The sequence below is a fragment of the Pyrus communis genome, chromosome 2 (genome assembly GCF_963583255.1).
Source record: "Pyrus communis chromosome 2, drPyrComm1.1, whole genome shotgun sequence".
In the NCBI taxonomy this organism is placed as follows: domain Eukaryota; kingdom Viridiplantae; phylum Streptophyta; class Magnoliopsida; order Rosales; family Rosaceae; genus Pyrus; species Pyrus communis.
The window spans coordinates 4,559,627-4,583,375 of NC_084804.1; the positions used below are offsets into that span (position 1 = coordinate 4,559,627).

Sequence of the window (23,749 nt, forward strand, 5' to 3'; positions counted from 1 at the left end):
AACTTGTAACTATCACCTCATCTTTTTTTTTCTTTTCATTTCTAATGATTTGGTTCCATTTCAGTTATTCTGCTAGATGACCATAGCCACCAGTTTTTATTTCTCATATTGATGTACAGGTTTTACTTATCATACATTTGTACACGTTTTGCCTCTTACTCATAGGGCATTGTGTATTTGAATCCCAGAACAGTTGTTTAAATAATAAAATCTGATGCATCATCTGACACCATAAAGTTTGGAAGATCCAGCTCGTAATTTGTGTTTTCATTTCTCTATTTTGTAGCAATACGGGGATATTAGAACGCTGTACACTGCGTGTAAACATAGGGGCTTTGTGATGATATCTTATTATGATATTCGTGCTGCTCGAACTGCTATGCGCACATTACAAAACAAGCCTCTGCGACGGAGGAAACTTGATATTCACTTCTCAATTCCAAAGGTCAAAACAACTTTCCAGTACTAAATTAGTTGTTCCTTGACATTCATTTGTATATGTGAAAATATATAAATTACAATATTTGCATTCTTTCTCATGCAACACCAGGATAATCCATCAGAGAAGGATATTAATCAAGGAACTTTGGTAGTTTTCAATTTGGATCCATCGGTTTCAAATGAAGACCTCCGTCAAATATTTGGGGCTTATGGCGAGGTCAAAGAGGTGATGATTGTATCTTGCTTCACCCCCTCTATTTCTTACTTTGTGTTTATTTACTTTTGAAAGTATGAGGCGGTTAACTTTTGTTTCTGGTGTTCATTGTACAAAGCAGATAAGGGAAACACCACACAAGAGGCATCATAAATTTATTGAGTATTATGATGTTAGAGCTGCAGAAGCAGCCCTTAAGTCGTTAAATAGGAGTGACATAGCTGGTAAACGCATAAAGCTTGAACCCAGTCGACCTGGTGGAGCTCGTCGAAAGTGAGTTGACAATATAAATGTTTTGATTTCTTGCTTTGTGATTATTTATTGTGATCTGTTTCTATTTGGTTTCTTGGATTTTGGTTTGTTTAATTGTGTTTGAAGTTTGAACCAACTGTTGGTGTCTTTAATTGATTGTATCCTCTACCTTTTAGCTTGATGCTGCAACTGAATCAAGACCCTGAACAAGATGAATCTCAGAGTTTTCGACATCCAGTGGGTTCCCCGATAACCATCTCTCCACCAGGTAACTTCTCATTTGAGATAAATTTTATCACTTGTGAACATATAAGGCTTCAACAAGTAAATATTTTCTGTTATTGCATTTTTCTTGCAAAATGAGGTCAATGCAAAAAATTCTTCATAGGTAACTGGGCTCAGTTTCACAACCCAATGGAACATAGTCCTGTACGGAGTATTAGTAAATCTCCTGGTTTCGGGACAATTAGTCCAACAAACAGCAACCATTTGTCTGGATTAGCGTCAATTCTGCATCCCCAGACATCAAACACTGTGAAGGTTGCACCCATTGGCAATAACCATGGAAGGGGGAGTCATGCTGATCATATATTTTCCAATACAAACTCATCCCACGGATCTGCATTTCAACAATCCCACTCATTTCCAGATAACTCAACCCATTTCCAAGGATCCATGCCCTCGTTCAGTCCTTCAACCTCAAGTGGATCTCATGTGGAAACATTATCAGGCCCGCAATTCCTTTGGGGGAGTCCGACTCCTTACTCAGAAAACACCAACTCTTCAGCTTGGCATCACCAATCAGTGGGACATCAACTTACATCCAATGGGAAGGGGCATGCCTTTCCATTCTCAGGTCATAATGGCTCTTTGCTCAGCTCTTCCCATCGTCATCATCATCATCATCATGTTGGATCTGCCCCATCTGGTGTTCATTTAGACAGCCGCTTTAATTACTTTCCAGAGTCACCAGAAACATCTTTTTTGGGTCCCGCTGCCTATGGAGGCATGAGTTTGGGCCCCAGTCGTGGAAATTTTATGATTAACATGGGTGCTCGTGCTTCAAGAAATAGTGGCATATCCATGCTGGGAAACATGTCTGAAAGTAGTTCGTCAAGCTTTAAAATGGTGGGCTCACCGAAGCTTAGCCCTGTGTTTTTAGGGAATGGCCCGTACGCAGGACTGCCACCTACAAGCATAGATGGTTTGATTGAGCGTGGGAGGAGCAGACGAATGGAGAATAATGGGACCCAGATTGATAGCAAGAAGCAGTTTCAGCTTGATTTGGATAAGATTGTCTCCGGGGAAGATACTCGAACAACATTAATGATTAAAAATATTCCAAACAAGTAAGACTGACTTCTACAATATTTCATGTGTTTATCATATTTGACTGCCATTATCAAGATTTTCATGTTCTTGTTGTCTATTAGGTACACCTCGAAAATGTTACTTGCTGCAATAGATGAAAATCACAGGGGTACTTTTGATTTTCTCTATCTGCCAATTGATTTTAAGGTAACTTAAGAGTATGTTTTGATACTTTTTATGTGATAATATATTTTCATTTATTTTCTTCTACAATTCTCCCTTGATTGATATTTACTCTTTATGTGCAGAACAAATGCAATGTGGGTTATGCATTTATCAATATGCTGTCTCCTTCACACATCATCCCATTTTATGAGGTGCTTTTTCGTTTTCTTTTTGTTCTTTCGCCTCTTTGGATTTTATGTTCAATTCTTTGGGTTATTTCTACATCATTGTATTCATTCAACGGTATGCATACTGTCAATTTGAGCCTTCTCCTTGAGAAACTGAAATGGTTCCGGCATGGTAGCAGGATGTGTTATTAATATACACTTACTTCCATTTTTCTACAGGCATTTAATGGAAAGAAGTGGGAGAAGTTCAATAGTGAGAAAGTTGCCTCCTTGGCTTATGCTCGAATCCAGGGGAAGGTGGCTCTTGTAGCCCACTTTCAAAATTCAAGCCTAATGAATGAAGACAAACGTTGTCGTCCGATTCTCTTTCATTCTGAGGGTTCTGAGGCTGGTGATCAGGTAAAACAGGAAACACTACAGGAAAACAATGGCTTCATGAAACTTGTAGTGATTAATGTGCTCGCATTTTCTTTGATTCTTTGCTTCATAAAACTAGTTGAGTTGTTTTGATATTCCATACATTTGAAGACATTTGACACGACCCCTGTCCATTTGTTCTATATAGATCATCCAAGAGCATCTTCCTTCCAACAATTTGGACATCCAGGTCGGTCAGGAAAAGGAGTTGGACTCTGATTCATCAGGAAACCCAGAGCGTGGCTTTGACGAGAAGCCAGATAAGAGTTAACAGTGTATCAAAGTAGATGCTACTGCTGAATTTGGTGGTGGCTGTGGCTTCCAACCATCATACACTATCAAGTATATATATGTAGGAGTCGGAGAAGTATGGGATGCAGAGTTTCTTTTGTAGCTCCTTTTAGTAGTATCTTCTAGAGGGTTTGACTGGAAACACTCGGCAGCATTTTGTTTATCTGCAGTTAACGGTCAGATGAGAGAACGATGGTGCATGTCAACGAATCCACTCCCTGCTGACAGCGTTTGGCGCCGGTTGTGCAGGTTTCTGAATTTTGGGCTCATTTTTGTTGTGCGACTTTGGGGTGTGGATAAGTTAGTCTGCAAATATGATGTGCATATAGGTATCATAGTACAAGTGTTTTGAGGGAGGGGTGGTTATTTGACTTGGGGTACAAAATTGTATGGTGGGGGAAAAACCTGCTGCTTTTTGGCGTTATTAATTTGTTGCAGTTCTTGAAATGGAAAATTCAAATGTTCATTTGAGATTGTGATATTTCTGAGCTTCAAATTAATCATCGAAATGTTATCAAATGTGTAGCTGAATATTGATACGGGAAGTGATTTTCACGCACCTTTTGTTTCGTATGCGCATCTTTGCATATTTTTAACCTTCAGATTGAACAAATCGAAGATGAATCTTCAGACAAAAATAATCAGAGGTGTCTGCAAATCATTTTTCCAGACGGACTAGGATCAATTTTAGCGATCAGAGCAGTGTGCCCGACTTCTTATACCCAAGTTCGAATCTCCTACTCCAATCAATATATGATCATCTGAAGATTTGCATTTACACAAAATACACAATCGATACATGCTGTTTATTTATTTATTTATTTTAACTCCACATGTGTAAGTTTATCTTACATTGCCGGTCTCAAGCCTGGATAAAGGAGGAGGGGGAAGGCGTCAGGTAGTCGACAGCCGGCATTCCTATCTTACGTCGAATCCTTATGATATTTATTTATTTATTTTGTTCTAAACAAGGTAAAATACAATGCTAAACAGATGGAGGCTCAATAAACACAGACGCTCTCATGAAATTCAAGTCGTTGTGCTCTCATGAGACACACACAGCCTCTGCCTTTCTTTCTTGTGTTTAAGTTCAATGTTAACGAGGAAGTAACACTTATCGTGCTCTCTAACATACTGCACCTGACCATTCATTCTATTCAGAATTTTTCGTGACAGATTTAGCCCGAGACCTTCTTGTGTCGTCCATCTGTTTCCTCCCTCGAACATATCCTGTACAAGCGCTGTTGGAAGGCCCTGGCCGGGGTGTGTCATTCTACACGCACCAGAAGATGAAAAATAGGGTTCAGGGTTTAAGGCTTCGGCTATAAACTTTGTCGAGGACAGGTAGAACTGATGCCAAATTTAGTATCTGTGCATAGTAAAACATAGAACGTTACCTGAACTGGAGGCGGATGTAATTGTTGCCGTCCTGTATCAACTTTAAACCAGGTGAAATTTTAATTTCGACCCAGCCATTCGAGGAAGGTGCGTGGTTCACTACATTGAGCAAGAAATCTGACAAAACCAGCTGAAGCCGGATTTGATCGCCATGTAAAGATAGTGACTTAATTTCTTCTGGAATCTCATGAAAGAGCTGCAGATTCTTTTCCCTCAGCGAGAGCATTGATTGGCTAATAATGACGTCCACTACGCTTCCCAACATAAATTCTTCCATGTTCAGCTTCACGCTACTGCATTAACCCGGAGAAGATGTGAGGCGTTGTCACACAGGCTCATCAGTGCACTAAAATAGAAACGAAACTGTAGAAATAAAGTTACAACAGTTAACTTACGCATATCATGAACCAACTACGAATACTCACCCTTCGGCTATCCTCTTCACATCTATATCGTCGATGATTGTCATGATTTGTCTTTCACACGCATTGCTAGTGTCGAGGAATTGCTTCTGATATCCTGAAATAGTTGTACTTTCAAGGAGTCTGTGGGTAAACTGAATACCATTTAAAGCGTTTTTCATCTCTTGTCGCATGTATGTTAATTCCTTAAGTTTCGAAAAGCATTCTCCATCCTCTTGTATGCGTCCTTCCAAGGCCGACTGCAAGTCAGGCAAAAAAATTTGCAGGAAACAGAAACAACCAATTATATTCCCACCTGCATCAGTCCTCTTGTTAGCTGTTAAGAGCGCCTCAACGAACTTCCCCTTTCTATCAAAAAACCCGAACGGAAACTTCTCAATCTCTTTACCACTGATTCCTTGGTACAACATAATCATAAATTTAGTCAGTATATCTTGACCTCTCAGTCGACAAAGACCTCCAAAGATTTCCCCAGGAAGCGTTTTACCAATAACGTTATCTCTTGTCCAACCAGTAAGCTTTTCCATGGCTGAATTCCATTCAGAGCAGCAGGCATTCTCGTCAGATGCAAATATCGGTGGAATCAACGGGTTAAGACTTTGTATGATTGCCTTGTAATCCCCTTGCAAGCGGATGAATTTTTCCATAACAACCTTTTCACAAGTAATATCCTGACCCACAAAGCATACACCGACAACATTCTTTGCAGGACTCCTACTTGTGCAAGTGCTGGCGACAATATAGACAACCGAGTTATGCTGTGAAAGCCCGAAATTTCTCAGTTTTAGCTCAATGTTCTTGTCCTCCTCACCTGGATAGCATAGAAGTTAACAACGGTCATATTGTTTGGGAAAATTATTGAGAGGCATACGAGAGGACACAAACTAAGCATGCAAATTTCGAAAGTAAATTCCATTTGATTGACATTCAAATCCTCACAGATAGTTATGTATAACTGCAATCAAAGATTTACCTTGTAAGGCTCTGCGTAAAAGATTTTCAACAGCTTCACGCGAGTCCTCATAAACAATCTCATTAACTAGGGACTTCCCCATCGCTTCGCTATCTTGTAATCCTGTCAACTCAGCTATTTTTGCGTTCCATCCATTGATGAGACCATCCGAATCAACCCCGAAAATTGGAACAGAAGCTGTCTCAATCAACTTAACCATTTCAAATGCCACGGAACTGAGTTCATCTATCCCCTGCAACTGCATCTCAGCATCACTCTGTTGCACTGCCTTCGAACCAGTTTCCTCGATATCCTGAAACGAGTCTCTCATGATGAGCTGCAAAGAGTGGATGGCATTAATCTCAGAGATCTCCCAAGGCAAACTTCTAGTTTTTACTATCTCAAGAAAAGCTTTAAACGATGATCTCGGGTGCATCCTTTCACCGTCATCCTTGTCCCCTGGATGGTGCTTAGCTCCTCCCCATTTAACTTCCTCTGCCGTGTGGGACCTGAACCAAAACAAGAAATCTTTTGAACTGACCCTTGCGGTAGCCATACCACAAACTGCATTGCCCAGTAAAGATGCACCGGGGTAACCAGCTTCCGCCAAACTATCGGTACTCAGACCGGTGGAATCCCCATGATTGTTTAGCAGCCACTCTGCTATATCTTTAACCTGTGATTCAGTTGGAGTTACACCCATCAACCAGCATGTCCCACCATAGTACAATGCAGCCCCATCACACTTGACGAGATTCATTATACTCGGAGATTGGGTCACAATACCGGATGGGGAATCACGGAGGAGCATGTCACAAAGCAAGGTTTGTGTTCTGAGAATCTTTTTCTCAGCCAACTGCGTTGCTAATTGAAGCTCCATGTAGATTTGCACGCCAAATGCCTGCATAAGAAACTCGCAAGCGTAGCGAAGAGGAAAAGGGACATAGCGGGGGGAAGTATGGTGGCACACCACCAACCCCCAAAGCTTCGTTGAATCATTACCATTGATAATAACCGCCATCACCAACGAGGCAATCGAGCCCATGTTCGCCATGTACTGTCTGTGGCAGCCATGTGGAGACCGGAGAGTTGAATTGACCAAGCACAGAGGTTGCTTCAGTTCTTCACTTTCAATGACTTTAACTGGATTCGCATTGCAATCGCAGATCATACGCACGCGATTCTGCTTGAACAAGAAACGGGCAGCTTGAGGGATATCCGTGGCAGGGTAATGCAAACCCAAATAAGACTCCAAATCTGACCTCCTAATTTCAGACACAACCTCACCGTGATCATCGTCATGGAACTTATAAACCATAACTCTGTCATATCCAGTAAGTTTCCGAACATCTTCTACAACTGTGTCACACAACACACCAATGTCCCCTCCCGGGAGAGACTGAAGCCTAGAAATTGCGCGAACCGCGAGCTTCTGTGACTGTACGGCCCCTGCAAGTGACAATGCAGGATCACCAGACCTAGCAGGCTCCAAATCAACCATAATCCCCACATCAATTCTATGCAAAATAGCATAAAATGGCTTCTGGGTACTCCTGGAATACACCCAAATCGGGTTTAACAGCGAAATCTCCCTCGAAGCAGCAGCTTTCGTCAATGAAGCCGCGGAAGGAGGAGTAAACAGAGTTCTACAATCCACCCCAATCAAACCCTTTAAGTCATTTGACTCGAAAACACTATCCAATTTATCCAAACCCAGCAATTCATAGCAATTCTCACTGAAACCGAGAATTCGAAAAGTGGGTTCTTCAATTGCAAGCATACAGCCAAAGGATTGGACGAGAGAACCCCTTTGGATTCTCGATAAGTAAGCACTGATTTGCTCCTCGGGGACAGAATCCGGAGGAAAAAGCACTGACCTTGTGTAGTTGAAGGACTTACCGGAGACTGCAGACTGCTCGTACTCGGCCAAGAGGTTGGCGTCCTCTCTGTAGTGAGCGACTGACTTGTCGGGTCTGGCAGCAGCGGGGGTGGGTTTCATGTTGCTTGTGGGAGAGGAGGAGGAGAATGCGGCGGCGCGTGTTCCGTCACTGCTTTTTTCAAGCTCCATTTGGAGTGCTTTTGGGAAGGAGAAGGAGAAGTAGGAGAAGTGCTTTCAGTGGGAAGTGCTTTTTCATGTGGGGATTGGAAATCGAAAAGCAGGATAGTATGAGTAGCATGGCTAGTTCTGTACTTGGTGCTTCCGTAGTTGATGTTGGTTGGTGATGCTTCTGCTTGGACCTTCCTCACGTCCCTGTCATCGTTTTCGCGGTTTAGAATTTATCTCCTCCATAAGCTTAAGCGTGTCTGATCATCCGTTCCTAATCTTATGTTATTTGGCTCAACTGTCCACTTCTCTGTCGTCCTCGCTCTCTCTCTCTCTCTCACTCTACAGTTTGTGTTCCTGCATTTTCTGCCATGCAAATTACACGACGCGTCACCTCAGTATCAAGGGCGCTTTAACCCAATAAATAAAAAACTAAAAAGAAGAGAGAGAAAAAAAAAACTACAAAAAGTGTGGGAGTTGGAAAATTCAGTTTTCTTCGACTACCGGTAACCGTCTAAAGTCGTTCTTTACTAAACGAGAAAGGGTAATAATAGGGAGTTTTAAATTTTATAAATTAAATGATATTAAGTTGATGATTGGATTATATTTAAGTGTTGATTAACATACTTATTTTTTATTAGTGACATATCATTTAGTTTGCAAATTTAGTCGACCTAACATTATTCAACGAAAAATGTTCAAGAATTTCCCTTTTAGGATATGAAACGGTACTCGTTGTTGGATCTGCAATAACAAATAATAAAGACTGGTTTGATAATTATTTTATTTTTAACGTTTATGCTACAAATAGATGAAGTATGGAGATGAAAATAAGGATTTAAGAAGAGTGAATAGAAGGTGGTAGGCAGAGGTGGATGGAAGTAGGAATCAAGGTGATCTCAGGACCACACGAAGTTTGAAAAATATACGTACGAATATCTTCTAAGGATCCTCTAAATATTTGGTACAAATCTCTTTTATGCTTACTAAATGTTTAATGTAATACATACTAAGTATATTTGGACACATTTGTTCCTATTTGGAAAACTTGGATTTGACACTAGAATCTCCCAAAATCCAAATCCTAAATTCGCAACTGATGGTGGAATGACACGAAGAATGTGTGTTAAAAATTAAAACACACGCCAAAATAAAGTTAATTTATAATATCTTTATTATGATATCCCTTGCAAGTTGCTTTTCCTCCGCATACATAACAAGCTAACTCGTAACATGCGATTGGAGGACAATTTGAGTAACAAAAGAGTAGGACTTCGAACTAACAATTTTACCTGTATAAAGTCGGATGATACTCAAATACAATAAAATATGCTCTTTTGTGATAAATGTCTGACCACTAGACTTTGTAGAAAATAGAAAGCAAAAAAAGATGTACTATCCACACATTCTAATTTATTTCTTACACATCTCTTGTTAATTTATATCGGTTGATTTTCTTCAATTCATCCAATCAAACGACCAAAAATTAAAAAAATATGTAAAAAGTAAAATAAGATAGGTGAATATCACACCCGCGAAAAAAAAGAGAAAGTTACATAAAGTGATGAACCAAACTTATAATTTTTGATTTAGTATGACCACAAATAATGTAATTTGTGTGGACCACCCGGATGCATAGACAGCCAATACCTGCAACAAAGTCACTTCAAACCACTTTATCGTACTCATAATTTCAGATTAATTTACTTAGCACTTGCTAATTGTTCTTCAAAAAAAAAAAAAAAAAAAAGCACTTGCTAATTAAGCCTTATTTCTTGGGAATTACGAACTAAACACGGTTTACTTTGTGTTTTGATAAGTGGTTTAGGAACAAATAATCAACATGTGGGCCAGGCCCCATATGCTTCGCAACGAAAAATCTAACTCAATATGTGCGAACATGTGATACAGACGATCAAAATAAGCGGGGCCTTGTTCCGAGTTACTTCTTAGTGTTTATGAATCACGTAATGATTATTAAGAAAACGTTGAAATGTTCCTCTTTTTTTTTTAATTATCAAAATAGTGAACTGTTGTGCTTTCGCCACCTGATCTCCTCTCGAGACCTACTCATCGAAAAAACAACGTGGTCCTGTGATTGTTTTAGTCCACATAAAATGGCATCTCCCCTTCAACTTGTTTTGGTTAGTTTTATTCATTAGCAATGAATGTGTCTCATTATCATTGAAACCAAATGGTTAGCCGAGGACGATGATGTGTACCTCGAGGGTTTGCTGACTTTGAACTTTCTTTCTTTCTTTTTTCATTTGTTTGGCAATTTTGGGGGTAAATTGTTTTGGTAAAGGCTTAATTTCTAAAAGTGATTTCCGCACATTATTCTCTCTTCTAATATTCTCTTATTTTAGATCGAACAAATCAAAGATGTGCTTTTGGAATGACTAAAAATGGTTCTAGATAAAATATTTTTGAGTTTCAAAAGCACTAGAAATGTTTTCTGCAAGAAGCATAAGTTATGTGTTTCTTGCATAAAACACTTGAAGTGTTTTTCTAAAATTTAATTGTATTTTTAATAAGGATTGGTTGCAGAAACATTTTCACTGAAAACATTTTTAGCAAATTTAAAAACACTTCCAAACGAGCTTCAAGATAATTAAGGAACATATACATGAGAGTGGGGGAATGTAATACCCCGTGTTTAAAAAAATTTGGTTAGATAAATGTGTGTGTACGTACTTATATCTATTTCAAATGTAATGGTTTTTTTTTTTTTTTTTTAATTTCCTTGCATAAGTACAAGAACTTGTATTTTTGATATGTAAGTTAGTAGGGATTCTTTCACTACAAAAATATATTTTTGTGCCTAACCAGTACTTTCATACTCAAGTGTCTCCAACTAGAGAGGGTTCTATTTTTTTGGCATCCTCATCATAATTTTGTAACTTTGTCCGGTAACTGTGTATCTTATATGTATACATGACTTAGTTTGATTTGTTAGGGTTTCTAGTTACCCTTTTCGTGCCAATACCAACTAAGTTACCCTTGCTAGCCTTTTTGATCTTTAATTAGTGAAGTGTAAAAGGGTTGGAGAGTTAAGCTCCGAGAGGTGGGAATTTTCTAGTAGTTAGCTTGATTTTTCTCCAAAGAATGATGTGGAAGTTGGTAATTTAATAGAAGCTAATAATTAGGGTGAAGAGGTGGAGTCTATAGCATGTGTATGTTAGTCTATTTGCATGTAGGTGGCAACACTTTGAGGTATTAGAAGTGCTTAATCATCAATCTATAGGAATCTTAATCATTAGGATGATATTCACCACTCTAAATGTGGAGGTGGGAAGCCCTTGGCTTATACGTGTGTCTAAGTGCATGAGTTGGCAATATTTTGTGGTTTTAGAGTGTTGATTCACAAGGCTAAGAGGAATCTTAATCATTTGGCTACAATATTCTCTATTCAATTTTGTTCCAAATCTTCCAATGAGGTGGGAATGGGTGGGATTCGTATTCCTTAGAGTTTGGACGTGGCCTTTGATGCAAGGAACATCTTGCATGATATTCATTTGTTCATAACTAACTAGAGACTTGTTGCTTTGCCACTTGAACACTTGTCATTCTTAATCATTAGAACAACATTTGTTGCCTTGTTATTGGAACACATTTTATGGTAATGATTAGCACAACACTTGGTTTCTTTCTATTGGCACACTTGGGAGATATTTTGGAGATGAATATGTCATGCAATCTTTATAAAGGAAGGAGAAAAGAACCATCGGAGGACATGGAGAAAAGAGGGAGGAAAGAAGAGAGAGCAAAATCATCCTTCTTGTATACCTTTTCTTATATATTTAAGGCTCTAGGCCATTTTCATTGTAATCTGTAAATATTTCTTACATAGTGAAAATATAAATGCATATGCAACTCTAGTGGACGTAGCTGAATTGACGAACCACTTAAATCCGGTGCATGACTCTGTTATTACAATATCTTACTCTCTTATTCTTTACTCTCCTAGTAAGAGCTATGAAAACACATCACCAATCAATAAAAATAGTTAGTTGTGCAAGTCGAATTAACGTGACTACAAATGAACGGAAGAAAACAACATTAGAAAGCCAACAAACCAAAAATGGATTCTTTTGGTTATCATAACGTCAAGCTCGCCATTGCCAACCCAAGTCCTCAAATATTCATCATCAACTCAACCTCACCTCTCACTCAACAACTGCTACGCTTGGCCTGTCACACTCACCAATGGCAACCACGACGAACGAGATGATGGGTGACGTTGTGGCTATGCTCTCATGAGAGTCACTCCATGTGCCTCATCCATCCCCACCAACTATCACCACCCTTGGTTATGATTATTTGACATACTGAGATGATGAGAAAAAGATGAGGTGTTTTGTGATGACTGAAAAGGGAGAGCTATGAGAGGAAATGAAAGAAAGGAAAATAGTGGGAAGCAACATGTGAGTGAAAAGAGAGAGGGATAGTAATGAAGAAAGGTTGGGTTGTAGCAAGTGGGAGTACTAATTCAAAAGAAAGATGGCAGAGATAGTTCTTTGGGAGAAATTATGAGAAAAAGTGTATGAGAAGATTAGTGGTGTGTTGAAATAAAAATAAAAGATGAGTGGGATGGAAGAATAGAGCGGTTGGATCAACACAAAGAAAACATAAAATGAGTCTGATGGTGTATGTACTAAAATTAGAGAAAAATGAGTGAATTTGGAAAGATGAGGTTGGAGGGGGAAATTGAATCATGGTTTCATGCCTTGTGACTTTTGAGACACATATTTCACTCTAATGATTCTCTTATCTAACATGGATGTCTATTCCTTTCTAATAAAAACAGGTTGCCCCACCAAGATGGACTAGACGATGAAAAATATATAGAGTGGTCAACGAGCAACACTTTATATGATGGATTATAAATTATTACTTTGTTATTAATATTATGATTATATTACTCTTGTTACTAATCAAATTGATTTATGTTGAAGCTTGCAGGCTTGTTAGATAAAATGTGAGTATTGATATCTATGTGCACATGACATATACATATGCATTGCAAAGCAAGAAAGAGAGTTCAATTGTGATGAGTCTTTCAAAGTGTTTGAGTTGTGAGGATATTCAAGGGTTGAAGTTTGCCTTGAATATAAAATAATGAACCTTGTATATGGCAAGTGTATGGTGTAGGGCTTGAGTATACAAATTGGTTGATTATAAAATCATGAAATCTTGTATATGTCAGGCGTCGGGGGAAGGGCTTGAATATACAATTGGGCGTTGGGGGAAATGGTTGTTTAATAAAGTGAAAACTAAGAGTTTAATTACAAAAATTGGGTTAAGGGATGAACGGAAGTTAACTCATATCCTAAGGTATTCAGAGCCAAGTGGTATAAGTATGGTATGGGATGTGTAGACTTAGGTGAATTAGGTATGTGTTAGCGGGATTAGAAGGGGGTGAGTGCATTCATCCATCTCATTTGCATATATTTCATGCATTCGAAAGAATTGTTACCATTTAATTATTATTTTGTTGTGAATTAATTTGTGCACTATAGTTATTCCGTTGCGTATTCAATAAATTTTAATAATTTTATTTTAATTTTTTCACCATGTCTTGGTTGTAGAATTTATTTCTATAACTAAGATATGACTCACACCCTAACTCATGAATAGACTTTATTCGCGGGTCGGGGCGTGACATGGAAATGAGTCATGGGCTTTTAATAAGCAAGCCTAATAAACAAGCCATACGATTTTGGGCTCATTAGAAATTAGGGGCGTATTTGTTTGGCTACCTTAAGTTTCACTGGACTGGACTATTTGGGTAGGATTATTATTCTGTGTTTGGTGCAAGCCGGGATTGAGTTTAATGGCATTAAGTCTGACTCGTGCCGACTAAATCCTTCATTAGCTAGGTTTAGCGAGAGCCTCCAAAAATGAGGGGATTGCTAGTCCCGTTTCCCCGCTTCCTTCGCTTCGCCTTGCCCCAAGCCTGAGAACTTGCCCTTCTACTGTCTCTCTCCCCACCTCCCTCTCGTCTATCCAGAAGATCTCTAAGTCTGCAAGAATTTCCAGGTCTGCAAGAATCCCCAAGTCTGCACCTGGGTTTGACAGAAACGATTCAAACGAATCTAAAAAGTCCAAGTCTGCAAGACTTGATTTGCCAGTATTTTCCCTTTTTTTGGGTTTTCGAATTGATTTTTCTGGGTTTTTAAATCGATTTTTCTGGGATTGGATTTTTCTAGGTTTTAAATTCATTTTTTCTGGGATTTGGTTTTCCTTCCGAGTGGAATCCCTAATTGGGTTTTTGAATTTTGAACAGGATAAAAGGTTCTGGGTTGCTCTTTCTGCATTTTGTCTCGAAGGATTACAACTACGGAGGTATTTGATGGAAGGTCGATAAGGAATTTTTTGTTGTTATTGAAGAGCTATTCGGCTACAAATCTTCAAGTAACTACTTGAGCAGAAAATAAACATAGGAATTATGAAGGAGATGAACTTTCATATATCAGGAAAATGATTTTGTGAATTGGGTTGGATTTGTGAGTTGTATGTGAAATACCAAATTGAAGGATTTGATTTTTCTGGGATATTAGAGCTTTTGAGCAATTTGGAGTGGTTGAGCAAATTGAATGATTTCAATAGTTCTACTTTTTATGGGATAGCAAATTGAATGATTTCATTTAGTTCTGCTTTTTCTGGGATAGCAAATTGAAGAATTTGGTTTATTCTGTAGATACTTTCATGTTGGGGTTCACTTCATTAGATGAGAATATTTTGTTACAGATCATGGTTTTTTTTTTTTTTTTTTTTGTCTTTTGTCATTATTTTGCTTCTAATTCGACATTGCACCAAACACTTCACTAAGTTAGTCCAGCTTAATCTAGTCTAAGGCAATCCAACTTAGTCCTTGAAACTAGTTCAATCCGAGATAGTCTGGTGCAACAAACGCACCCTAGGAGTTCACACCCAAGTTTGTCCTTTAGACACCAAAACCCTAAATATTTTTTAGTAATGCTAGAAAGATTAATTTTTTAAATTATGTTTTGTAAATCACATGATATGTTTGTTGATTGTTGATCTTCTTTTTTAAATTCTTTAAATCTTGACATTGAATTCTATTGTCACATTATGTGATTACAAAATGTGGTTAAAATGATGGCCTCTCAAGCATTTTTCATATTTGTTTACCTCAAAAACATTTGTTTCGCTGACACAATTTAAATTAGAAAGGACAAGAAGCTTCTCACGTAATTTTTTAAGAGATGAGATTCGAACTTATAAACTCTTCCAATATTGATTAGAAAGGTAACACCGAACCAAGAAGCTAACTTGTTAACATGGAGAATAAGAGGATTTAAATATAATTGATTTGAAATGATGTTAATGATCATGATCAATCATTTATAATGCAAGAAAATAATTTTACCACGTGACTATATCCGAGTTATATAATAAAGTTTTGGCAAAAAAATTAGGCATAAATAAGAGTTGGCACACATTTATTCTCCTAATTAAAAAAAAGTTTAGGGGTAGATTGGTTACTCTTACAATCAGCGCTAGAGCATACTCACAACTTCGGCCCAAAAGAACTTATGTGCAACACTTAACTGTCAACTATTATCAGTATAAATTTACGTAAAAATTTACAGCTGTAATGAATATTTTACGATCTTCACTTACAAGTGAAGTGTTACTGAGCGAAAATTAGGGAAAAATAAATATTATGTGATCAATAGGAATACAAAAATAAAAAGAAATTTATGGAGAGAGAATTAATTTTTAGGGTAAAGTACAAAAAACTACCTCAACTATTGGTCTCAAGACACTTTCATATCTCATCTTTTAAAAATGACAATATTATACCTCATCTTACGAATTTGTGCTAATGTCAAACCTCCGTTAGTTTTTCTGTTAAATGCTGACGTGGCCAAAGATGGGATCCACTCACTAATCCAATTGGATTAAAAAAGTAAAAAAAAAATATATTTTTAATAATTAAATATTAAAAATTTAAAAATTAAAAAACTAAAAAAAAATAAAAATGGCCTAAGGTATCCGGCCTTCCCTTCCACCCGCACCAAGCCTTTTTCTTCTTATCTTCAACAGCCACCAAACCCTTCCCCGTTCCCCCAACCTTCCTCCACCACCCTCTATTTCTCTCTCTCTCTCTCTTTGGGATTCAATCTCCATCCTCTGTCCCTCTCTTTACCCGCACTCATCTTTCCCTCACCACCACCTCCTAACCCGACCTAACCTGGCCACAAATTGCTCCCACCATAAAAATCCCAACCTAACCCATCCTTTCTCTGTCTCGCGACCAATGAATGCTCCGGCGATGGAGGAGCCCAAGAAGGAAGAAAAGCCGATTAAGCAGACGAAACCCAGGACTTCGAAAGAGAGGAAGCCACAACAACCCAAACCCAAAACCAAAAGTGCCGCTCATCCTCCATACTTTCAGGTACTTGGATTCGTGATCTCAGATCATGGTTTCTTTATTTTCTCCACCAGCTTTTGCTTTTGGGTTTTGAATTTTGGCTGCGAATTTTGTTTGCAGATGATAAAAGAAGCACTTTTGGCTTTGAACGAGAAGAATGGGTCGAGTCCGTACGCCATATACCAAACCCACACCCAGATCCCTCCTCCGACCTCTCTCTTTCGTCTAATTCGCCGTCGACCCCACACCTCCTCCGACCTCTCTCCTTTTCTCGACCTCTTGATTTCCTCCTCCTCTCGGCTGTTAAAACCCTCATCTCATTCCCACCTCTGCTCTCTTCACCTTCAAACCCTCCCCTCGTTCCCACCGTTATTCTCCTCCTCGGCATCGATGGTTGCATAGAGAAGAGGGAGTTATAATGGGAGATAGATGCGGGAAAAGATAAAGAGAAGAAAGAGAGAAGGGTTGGTGCGGGTGGAAGAAATGAAGGCCCGCATCCTAGGCCTTTTTTATTTGTTTAATTCTTTAACTTTTTTAAATTTTTGAATATTTTATTATTAAAAATATATTTTATTATTTTTTTATTCAATTGGATTAGTAAGTGGATCCCGTCTCTAGCCACATCAGCATTTAACATAAAAAATAATAAAAAAACTGACGGAGGTCTGACATTAGCACATATTCGTAAGATGAGGTATGACATTGTCATTTTTAAAATATGAGGTATCAAAGTATCTTGGGACTAATAGTTGAAATAATTTTTTGTATTTTACCAGAATTTTTATTTTCTTTGCTTTGACGAAGTGGTTCACGCGCTAAAAAAAGAGGGTGACCAAAATGGTCTTTGCCTAGCAACAAAAACACCTCCCTCTGTTTCCGGGAAAGTGCACGTGTCAAAAAGTCACTGTAAGCTGGCTCCACAGATTACGTGGCAAACTCCCATTGGCGAATATCATTTGGCGAAGATCCCATCAGAGCCGTCCGTATGATCCGAGCGAAGCCGACATATTACCTCTGTCTGACCGTTAAGAGAGAGAAGAACAGAGTCTTTACATAGGAAGAGAGAGAGAGAGAGAGAGAGAGAGAGAGAGAGAGGGAGGGGGTCAGCTTTCTCTACAGGTATTTTCTTCTCCTAATTTTCCTCTTCAATTTTTCACCTTTTTATTTCCACTATTCAGTATAATTATTATTAAATAATTACTAATTAATTTAGCTAATTACGGTTCCTGTTGCTCGAATTCAATTGCTGTTTCAGTGCTTGAATTTGGTTGATTTAACTGTATACAACTGCCATTGGAGCTTCGTGTTTAGGGTTTTAAGTTCGTTTGCGGGTTTTGATTGTTCTTTCTTTTGAGGAAATGCTTACACGATTTGAGAGTAGTTGTTTTGGTCAATGGGGTTTTGGAATTTAGAAGCTTTTCGTAATGAGTCTCTTGGTCTGGTTTGGTTGACTTCAAATCTCGAGCTTTTACTTGGAAATTTCGGAGCTTTCACATTGGGGTTTTCGATTTTGTGCCTGTTTAGGTAATCAGTATGTTATCTTTAGTGTGCGTGTGTGTTTGTGGTTATTTTTCAGTTTTTAATTCATAATTTTTTTCAAGAAATATGGTTTTTGAAGAAGAAATTATGCATTTTTAGTAGATTTTGGAATCGTCGTTTGAGTTTACTTACATTTCAACGAGATAGTATTGTAAATTTTGAGGTCAAAGGCCATTTTGGATGGATTTTTCTGTTCCTTGATTCGGATGTATCATGTTTGGATCATTTCATGGAATGCATAAATCTGTAAACACAATAAATTTGACTTTTAGATGGTGATTTGAGCAGTGGTGTGCTGAGGAGGCTGTGGCTGTGTCGTGGCGGCATGAAAGCTTTCTGGTTAGTAAGGGAATTTTAATAGCCTTGTTAACAAGCCTTGTTTGTTGGGTTAGTTTACTTGTTTTAAGGATAGCCCAGTGTTTGACTTTAGGTTTCATTTCTTGAAGTTGAGATGAAAAGTATCATCGCTGCTCATTTATATTTGGGGAGGAGGGAAGTTTCTCTCTTTTTCAGATGGGAAAAAGGGAATTTAAACATGTGGGTGTTTACACGCGGGATGTAGTGAATATCTTGCAGCTGTTTAATCATGTTGAGTGGATGGTATCCATCAATGTGATCCCTGATGTTAAAGGGTGTCTTACGTTGTTGTCGACACACAGGAGAAACAAACTATATATGGTTGTAGTTGCAAAACTGTAGCATCTTCTTTGGAAGTCCAGTTTTAGATGGATTTATTGAATATTTTACTTTTTAATGGATGACCTCAGCATCTGATGCAAGAGAATCAGCAGTTGATTACGATATTCTTTGACATGGTTACTGATTGTTGTGGGGAAGATAACTTTGGTAATTAATTAACTTATTTCCCAATTTACTAGGTGAAATCTTGCTTTTGCACTTGTTTATTATCATGTGTAGTTTATCTGTGTGCAAGTTACTTTATTTTTGTGCCGACGAGCCTTAATTTTTTTCCTCCCCAAACAGATACATTAGCGACAGTTCGACACAGTTTTTGGAAAACTTCAAAAAGCTTGGAGTTTAGATTGCTAATCATCAGTACTATGAATATTTGATTAGATACCCCAGACACAGATACGTGGACCCCACTACAAACTGTATGTTGCTTAATTTCTCTAATGCATGGTTCCCATTGTTACGGTTTCTTTTAGATTAGTATCATTTACTTTATTCTTATCTTGATTTTTTATTTATTTTTTATGACAGAGAGTCAAGATTGTGGTGCACATCACACGTACAGATCAAATGCCATCTTTCAAGATGAAGGCTCAATCAAGCATGGGATGTTTACGAGAAAAAAATGGTCTTCGTGTATGTCAAAGGTCAAGTGTGATTTCCAAGAATTCTCATGCTAGGAAATCGGAACATTCAGAAGATTTTGACACTTGTAATAATTGTCAGGAGGGTAAGAAACCAAACATAAAGAAGTTGAAGTTTGACCTATCATGTAGTATTATAGTAAGGACTTCATTATGTATCTTTGTATTGATGTGATCAAGCTATCTCATACTGCCTATCCAGATTTGAACATTCCACGCAAGTTTCTGTGGGTATTAGTAATATGGTAAACTATGATACTAGGTTGCACTGCTTAGCAAAGTCTGGAAAAAAATGCAGAATTTCAAAGTCTATGTTAATTTTCCACGCATTTGAGCTTGCTGGCTTTCTAGTTTGTAAAATGCATTATTCAAATATTTCGTATGATTCTAATTGAGCATGCAATGGAAGTTTCAATGAAGGGCATTGATTCAGTCCATGCAAAACTATCTGCATCTAAATTTTTTTTGTTTAATTATTAATATTAGAGCTTCTTATTATTCATAGTTTCTTCAAGCACACAAGTTTCTACTATAGAAATTGGAAGTGATGAAGCAATTGAACATCAGGAATTTCTGGGCGAGCAAACTGGTCAAATTCAGAAGCAGTCATGCGATTCTCCCACCAAAAGAATGGCAAGTATTTATTTTGAAGTTACGGTGTTGTGGGTACCATTTTTTCTGTTTGTCATTTCACAGTGCATTGCCTTTAATTTCATGAAGTTTGAGTAACCTGTAAATAAAAATTCATTATTCTCATCTTTGTCTTCTTGCTCAAGGTTTTCTAGAATTGCACCTTGTGGGCCTTAAAATTCCTTATAAGCTTGTATGCCAACGGTTGTTTATTAATTTCAGGACTCCTGTCAGGCCTGCCCATCAGACATAAAGACAATTTTCTCTCCTGCTTTGGAGTCCAGTGAAGTGAACGGCGAACAAAATAGTGAACCAAATGCTGACATTGATGCAGGTATGTCTCAAACTCAGTTTATTGAACGTATAGAGAATCTACTGGGTCTTTGTGGTTTTGCCATTGAAACCCCAGCCAAAGTTGAATAAAACAACCCCTTCTCAGTTCTTTTATACAATTAAAAAAGGAACAAATAGGATGGGTATGTGTTAACCCTGAACCAAGTGTAAAGCTATCCTCAAAACTTTATTCAGTATATTAGGTTATTTGACCAAATAAAATTCAACCACTTTCGGGTGGTAAACTGGTAAACGTGTTTCAAATAAATAATCTAATCTTCCTTGTCATTTAATGTAATGTAATGTTACATGTTCAGACGAGATACTATCTAATATGCTAATCTTGTCCTGCCTTTTCAGTGTTAGGAGCTGGTGACAGTGATGATAACGGAAGTTCATGTGATAATCGAACTTGCGATGTATCAGATTTCTACATTTCTGACATGATAATTTCAAGCTTACCCTTCGACGAGAATGCATTTCATGATGATATAAGTGAAATGAATTGCTTCCAAGACTACAAATCAGCTGAACCAAATATGTTTTTTGATGTGTCTGAGCAATACATGGTATTGCCTTTCCTAGAAGACACTATCAGAAGCAGTAATTTTAATACTAATGATGACAAATCATGTGAAGAAGCCATGATAGATACAAATTGTGCTGAAATGTATTTGGGAATTGGTCAGATGAGCCCCTGCAACCTGGAAACGGTTGTTAACTTTTCTGACTCAAATCAGGCAGAGTCCTTTGATCCACAGTTGTTCATAAAAAACTTACCAGAATTATCAGAGGTGGTATCAAATTATCAACCCAACATGTTGCCCGAGGAAGCTTCAAAAAGAAAGTCTGTAACTCTTGTACTTGATTTGGATGGTAAGTAATGCTATACGCATGTGTTTTCATATGGTTGTGTGCTATCTTGTCATCATTTAACGTTACATCTGACATATTTTTTAGATCATTTTAATGTTACATCGGACATATTTTTTAGACCAGTTGGGAGATTTTAATCGCTAATTTTGGAAATTTTATTTGTTAAATGTTATCTTAAGACTTAAATGACAAATATTCTTTAAATTTCCTAATGAATGTATATTGAAATCATTTAGTTCCCTTAACAAGTTCATCAAAGTCCATTGATCTATGCTACTGGTAGAGAACCTCGTCCTGAACTCTACATGAAGATGGTATACTAACAAAATGCCTACAAGTCAAAATTGAAAGCCATAATGTTGAAAATTACTAATGAAGTTGTGGAAAATTTTGTGTTACCCATTTCCGGTCTCAGTGCAACATTTTAGGATTCTATCCATTGTGTAGTTGAAGTTTTGGCACATTCACCCTCTTTATACATAGGTGTGCGAGAAAACCTTATCTCTTAATATCATCATAATGTTATACATAAAATGTTATATATATATATATATGTTTATAGTTCAGTCTTTATTTGCTCATAATGACACAAACTGTGACCCAGTTCGGTGAACACTTTTTTTTTAAAAAAAAATTTCAGTTAATTTTGTCTCAAAGGTGTTGACTAGTTGTAAATGCAGTTTATAGTGTTTATATAAGAGTGATTGGTTGGTATATGTGCCACATAAACAATCTGGCCTCTGTGGCAAATCTCTTATTCTTTCAGTTAATACCTTACACGTGAACATGTTCACATGTACTTATGTGAGTGTGTGCTTGTCTGTCCATGGCCACATTAATACATTCATATGTATATATGTGAGTGCTTGTGTATTTATAATTTAGGCTTAGGATATAGTACACCAAGGCTCTAGGAATGTTATTTTTCCTTTTTCGTTTCTCTATTTGGTTGACTTTTGTCTGATCTTTTGGGAAAATATTTAATCAGTCAGAAATACTATTTCCAAATACGATGTAAATGATAAGGTACAAATCCGGACCACCATACCAACTATGCCCTTAGCAGGGATAGATCAACTAGGGTTCCTGCAGATCCAGTCTTCTACTTAGATATTTTTCAGTTTAATCTCAGTGTGATTTTTAGAGTTCATTCAAGAAATGTACGTTGGCGATAAGTTGCTGAAATGTAATGTTGCTATACGTGCAGAAACACTGGTTCATTCTACATTGGAACATCGAGATGACGCGGACTTCACATTTACTGTCTTTTTCAACATGAAAGAGCACATGGTATATGTGAAACGGAGGCCTCACCTGCAAACTTTCTTGGAGAGAGTTGCAGAAATGTTTGAAGTTGTTATTTTTACTGCCAGCCAAAGCATATATGCAGCGCAGCTTCTTGATATATTGGATCCATATGCAAAGTTTATATCTCGCCGAGTTTATCGTGAATCATGCATTTTCTTGGATGGCAGTTACACTAAAGATTTGACAGTTTTGGGTGTTGATCTTGCGAAAGTTGCCATAATTGATAATACTCCACAGGTATAGCCCTTGGGCTTTTGTGTTAATTGCTTGGAATTTACTTATTTTTTTATCTGCCTTATTTTTTGCATTATGGGTTGTTCTATTGCTTGAGAACTCGCACCTTATTTCAGATTCTATATTATTAATTTCTTCTTTTGCCTAAATAAAAATTTATGATTCGAACGGTACTCTTTATGTTTTTGAAGCGGGCAAGCAGTGGGTACTAAATAAAAACTGATCTTATTCCTTGTGAAAAAAAAAACCCTAGTTGTACCAAAATATGTAAGTAGGCAAAAAAGAGGAGAAAATGATAATTAACCTACTATACTTGTACCTGCAAAATAAACATAAAGGCAGAGAGAAAAAGTGAAAAGAATGAACCTTGTTATTACTGAATAAACCGATTGTTTTACCTTTATTCTCTTTTGACTATTTCAGGTCTTCCGCTTGCAAGTTAATAATGGAATTCCTATAAAGAGTTGGTTTGATGATCCGTCTGATAGTGCTTTGATTTCGTTACTTCCCTTCTTAGAGACCCTGGTTAATGCTGATGATGTTCGTCCTATAATTGCCAAAAAATTCAGTAACAAGGAATAAGAGTCAATTGCCTTCTCACTTGCTTGAATATAGAAGCTCATTGCCCCCTCTCATCCTTTTTAGCAAATATTGGCCTCTAATCTAGATGCTCATCGCTCTTTTTCTTTTAAGGTCATGAGATAAATAGCTATAGAATAAGCTCTTACTTTACCTTTTGTTAGCGTGCTGGTTCTTGTTCCCTTATTTTCTGCGTTTCAGCTGACAACACTGTGGAATGGGTTGTCTGATTTTTGTTCAAAGGTAATTGTAGAGAGTCTTATTTATCCTTATTGTATAGTTTTAAGTTTTGCTTATCAGGGTGTACACATGGGAAACTTTATCTATACAATCTTGGTCTTTAATCAGGATGCTCGACTTTCTTTTCACTTGATCTCGTGTGATTTAGTTATGCAATTAAATTTTCTTTTCCTTATT

The 23,749-nt window shown here is 37.5% G+C and overlaps 3 protein-coding genes across 6 annotated transcripts in view; 2 read left to right on the plus strand and 1 right to left on the minus strand.

The window, feature by feature from the left end:
- LOC137723678 (protein MEI2-like 3) overlaps positions 1-3,793 on the plus strand; it is a 6,601-nt gene extending 2,808 nt beyond the window's left edge. Inside the window, exons 5-13 of the mRNA XM_068462878.1 lie at positions 287-445; positions 551-667; positions 777-928; positions 1,084-1,175; positions 1,296-2,256; positions 2,341-2,425; positions 2,527-2,595; positions 2,791-2,970; positions 3,137-3,793. Of these exons, the coding sequence (XP_068318979.1) occupies positions 287-445; positions 551-667; positions 777-928; positions 1,084-1,175; positions 1,296-2,256; positions 2,341-2,425; positions 2,527-2,595; positions 2,791-2,970; positions 3,137-3,259 (1,938 nt within the window). The 3' untranslated portion in view covers positions 3,260-3,793. The remainder of the gene's footprint in view (positions 1-286; positions 446-550; positions 668-776; positions 929-1,083; positions 1,176-1,295; positions 2,257-2,340; positions 2,426-2,526; positions 2,596-2,790; positions 2,971-3,136) is intronic.
- A 151-nt stretch (positions 3,794-3,944) lies between these two features.
- LOC137723667 (phytochrome E-like) lies at positions 3,945-8,486 on the minus strand. Its single transcript, XM_068462869.1, has 4 exons — positions 6,073-8,486; positions 5,103-5,910; positions 4,677-4,970; positions 3,945-4,552 (listed from the first exon to the last, which is right to left on the minus strand). Exons 1-4 carry the CDS (start codon positions 8,117-8,119, stop codon positions 4,309-4,311), a joined length of 3,393 nt encoding a protein of 1,130 aa, XP_068318970.1. The 5' UTR covers positions 8,120-8,486; the 3' UTR covers positions 3,945-4,308.
- A 9,066-nt stretch (positions 8,487-17,552) lies between these two features.
- Positions 17,553-23,679, plus strand: LOC137725881 (uncharacterized). Of its 4 annotated transcripts, none has more exons than XM_068464712.1 (9): positions 17,553-17,615; positions 18,324-18,374; positions 19,020-19,150; positions 19,262-19,458; positions 19,878-20,005; positions 20,225-20,336; positions 20,696-21,211; positions 22,419-22,756; positions 23,177-23,679. In XM_068464712.1, exons 4-9 carry the CDS (start codon positions 19,299-19,301, stop codon positions 23,333-23,335), a joined length of 1,413 nt encoding a protein of 470 aa, XP_068320813.1. In that variant the 5' UTR covers positions 17,553-17,615; positions 18,324-18,374; positions 19,020-19,150; positions 19,262-19,298; the 3' UTR covers positions 23,336-23,679. The 4 variants fall into 4 exon arrangements, with proteins under 4 accessions (XP_068320813.1, XP_068320810.1, XP_068320811.1 ...); XM_068464709.1 differs by having other exon boundaries at positions 17,576-17,615; positions 18,308-18,374; positions 19,260-19,458; XM_068464710.1 differs by lacking the exon at positions 17,553-17,615 and adding an exon at positions 17,635-18,020 and having other exon boundaries at positions 19,260-19,458.
- Positions 23,680-23,749: the final 70 nt, after the last annotated feature.

Excerpts from the sequence above, each read along its gene's own strand:
- LOC137723667 (XM_068462869.1), bottom strand. The coding sequence starts at position 8,119 with ATGGAGCTTGAAAAAAGCAGTGACGGAACACGCGCCGCCGCATTCTCC. Across the intron at positions 5,911-6,072 it reads TTTACGCAGAGCCTTACAAG|GTGAGGAGGACAAGAACATT; the intron begins GTAAATCTTTGA and ends TATGCTATCCAG. Across the intron at positions 4,553-4,676 it reads TACATCCGCCTCCAGTTCAG|AATGACACACCCCGGCCAGG; the intron begins GTAACGTTCTAT and ends TGGTGCGTGTAG.
- LOC137725881 (XM_068464712.1), top strand. The coding sequence starts at position 19,299 with ATGCCATCTTTCAAGATGAAGGCTCAATCAAGCATGGGATGTTTACGA. Across the intron at positions 20,006-20,224 it reads ATTCTCCCACCAAAAGAATG|GACTCCTGTCAGGCCTGCCC; the intron begins GCAAGTATTTAT and ends TATTAATTTCAG. Across the intron at positions 21,212-22,418 it reads TCTTGTACTTGATTTGGATG|AAACACTGGTTCATTCTACA; the intron begins GTAAGTAATGCT and ends CTATACGTGCAG.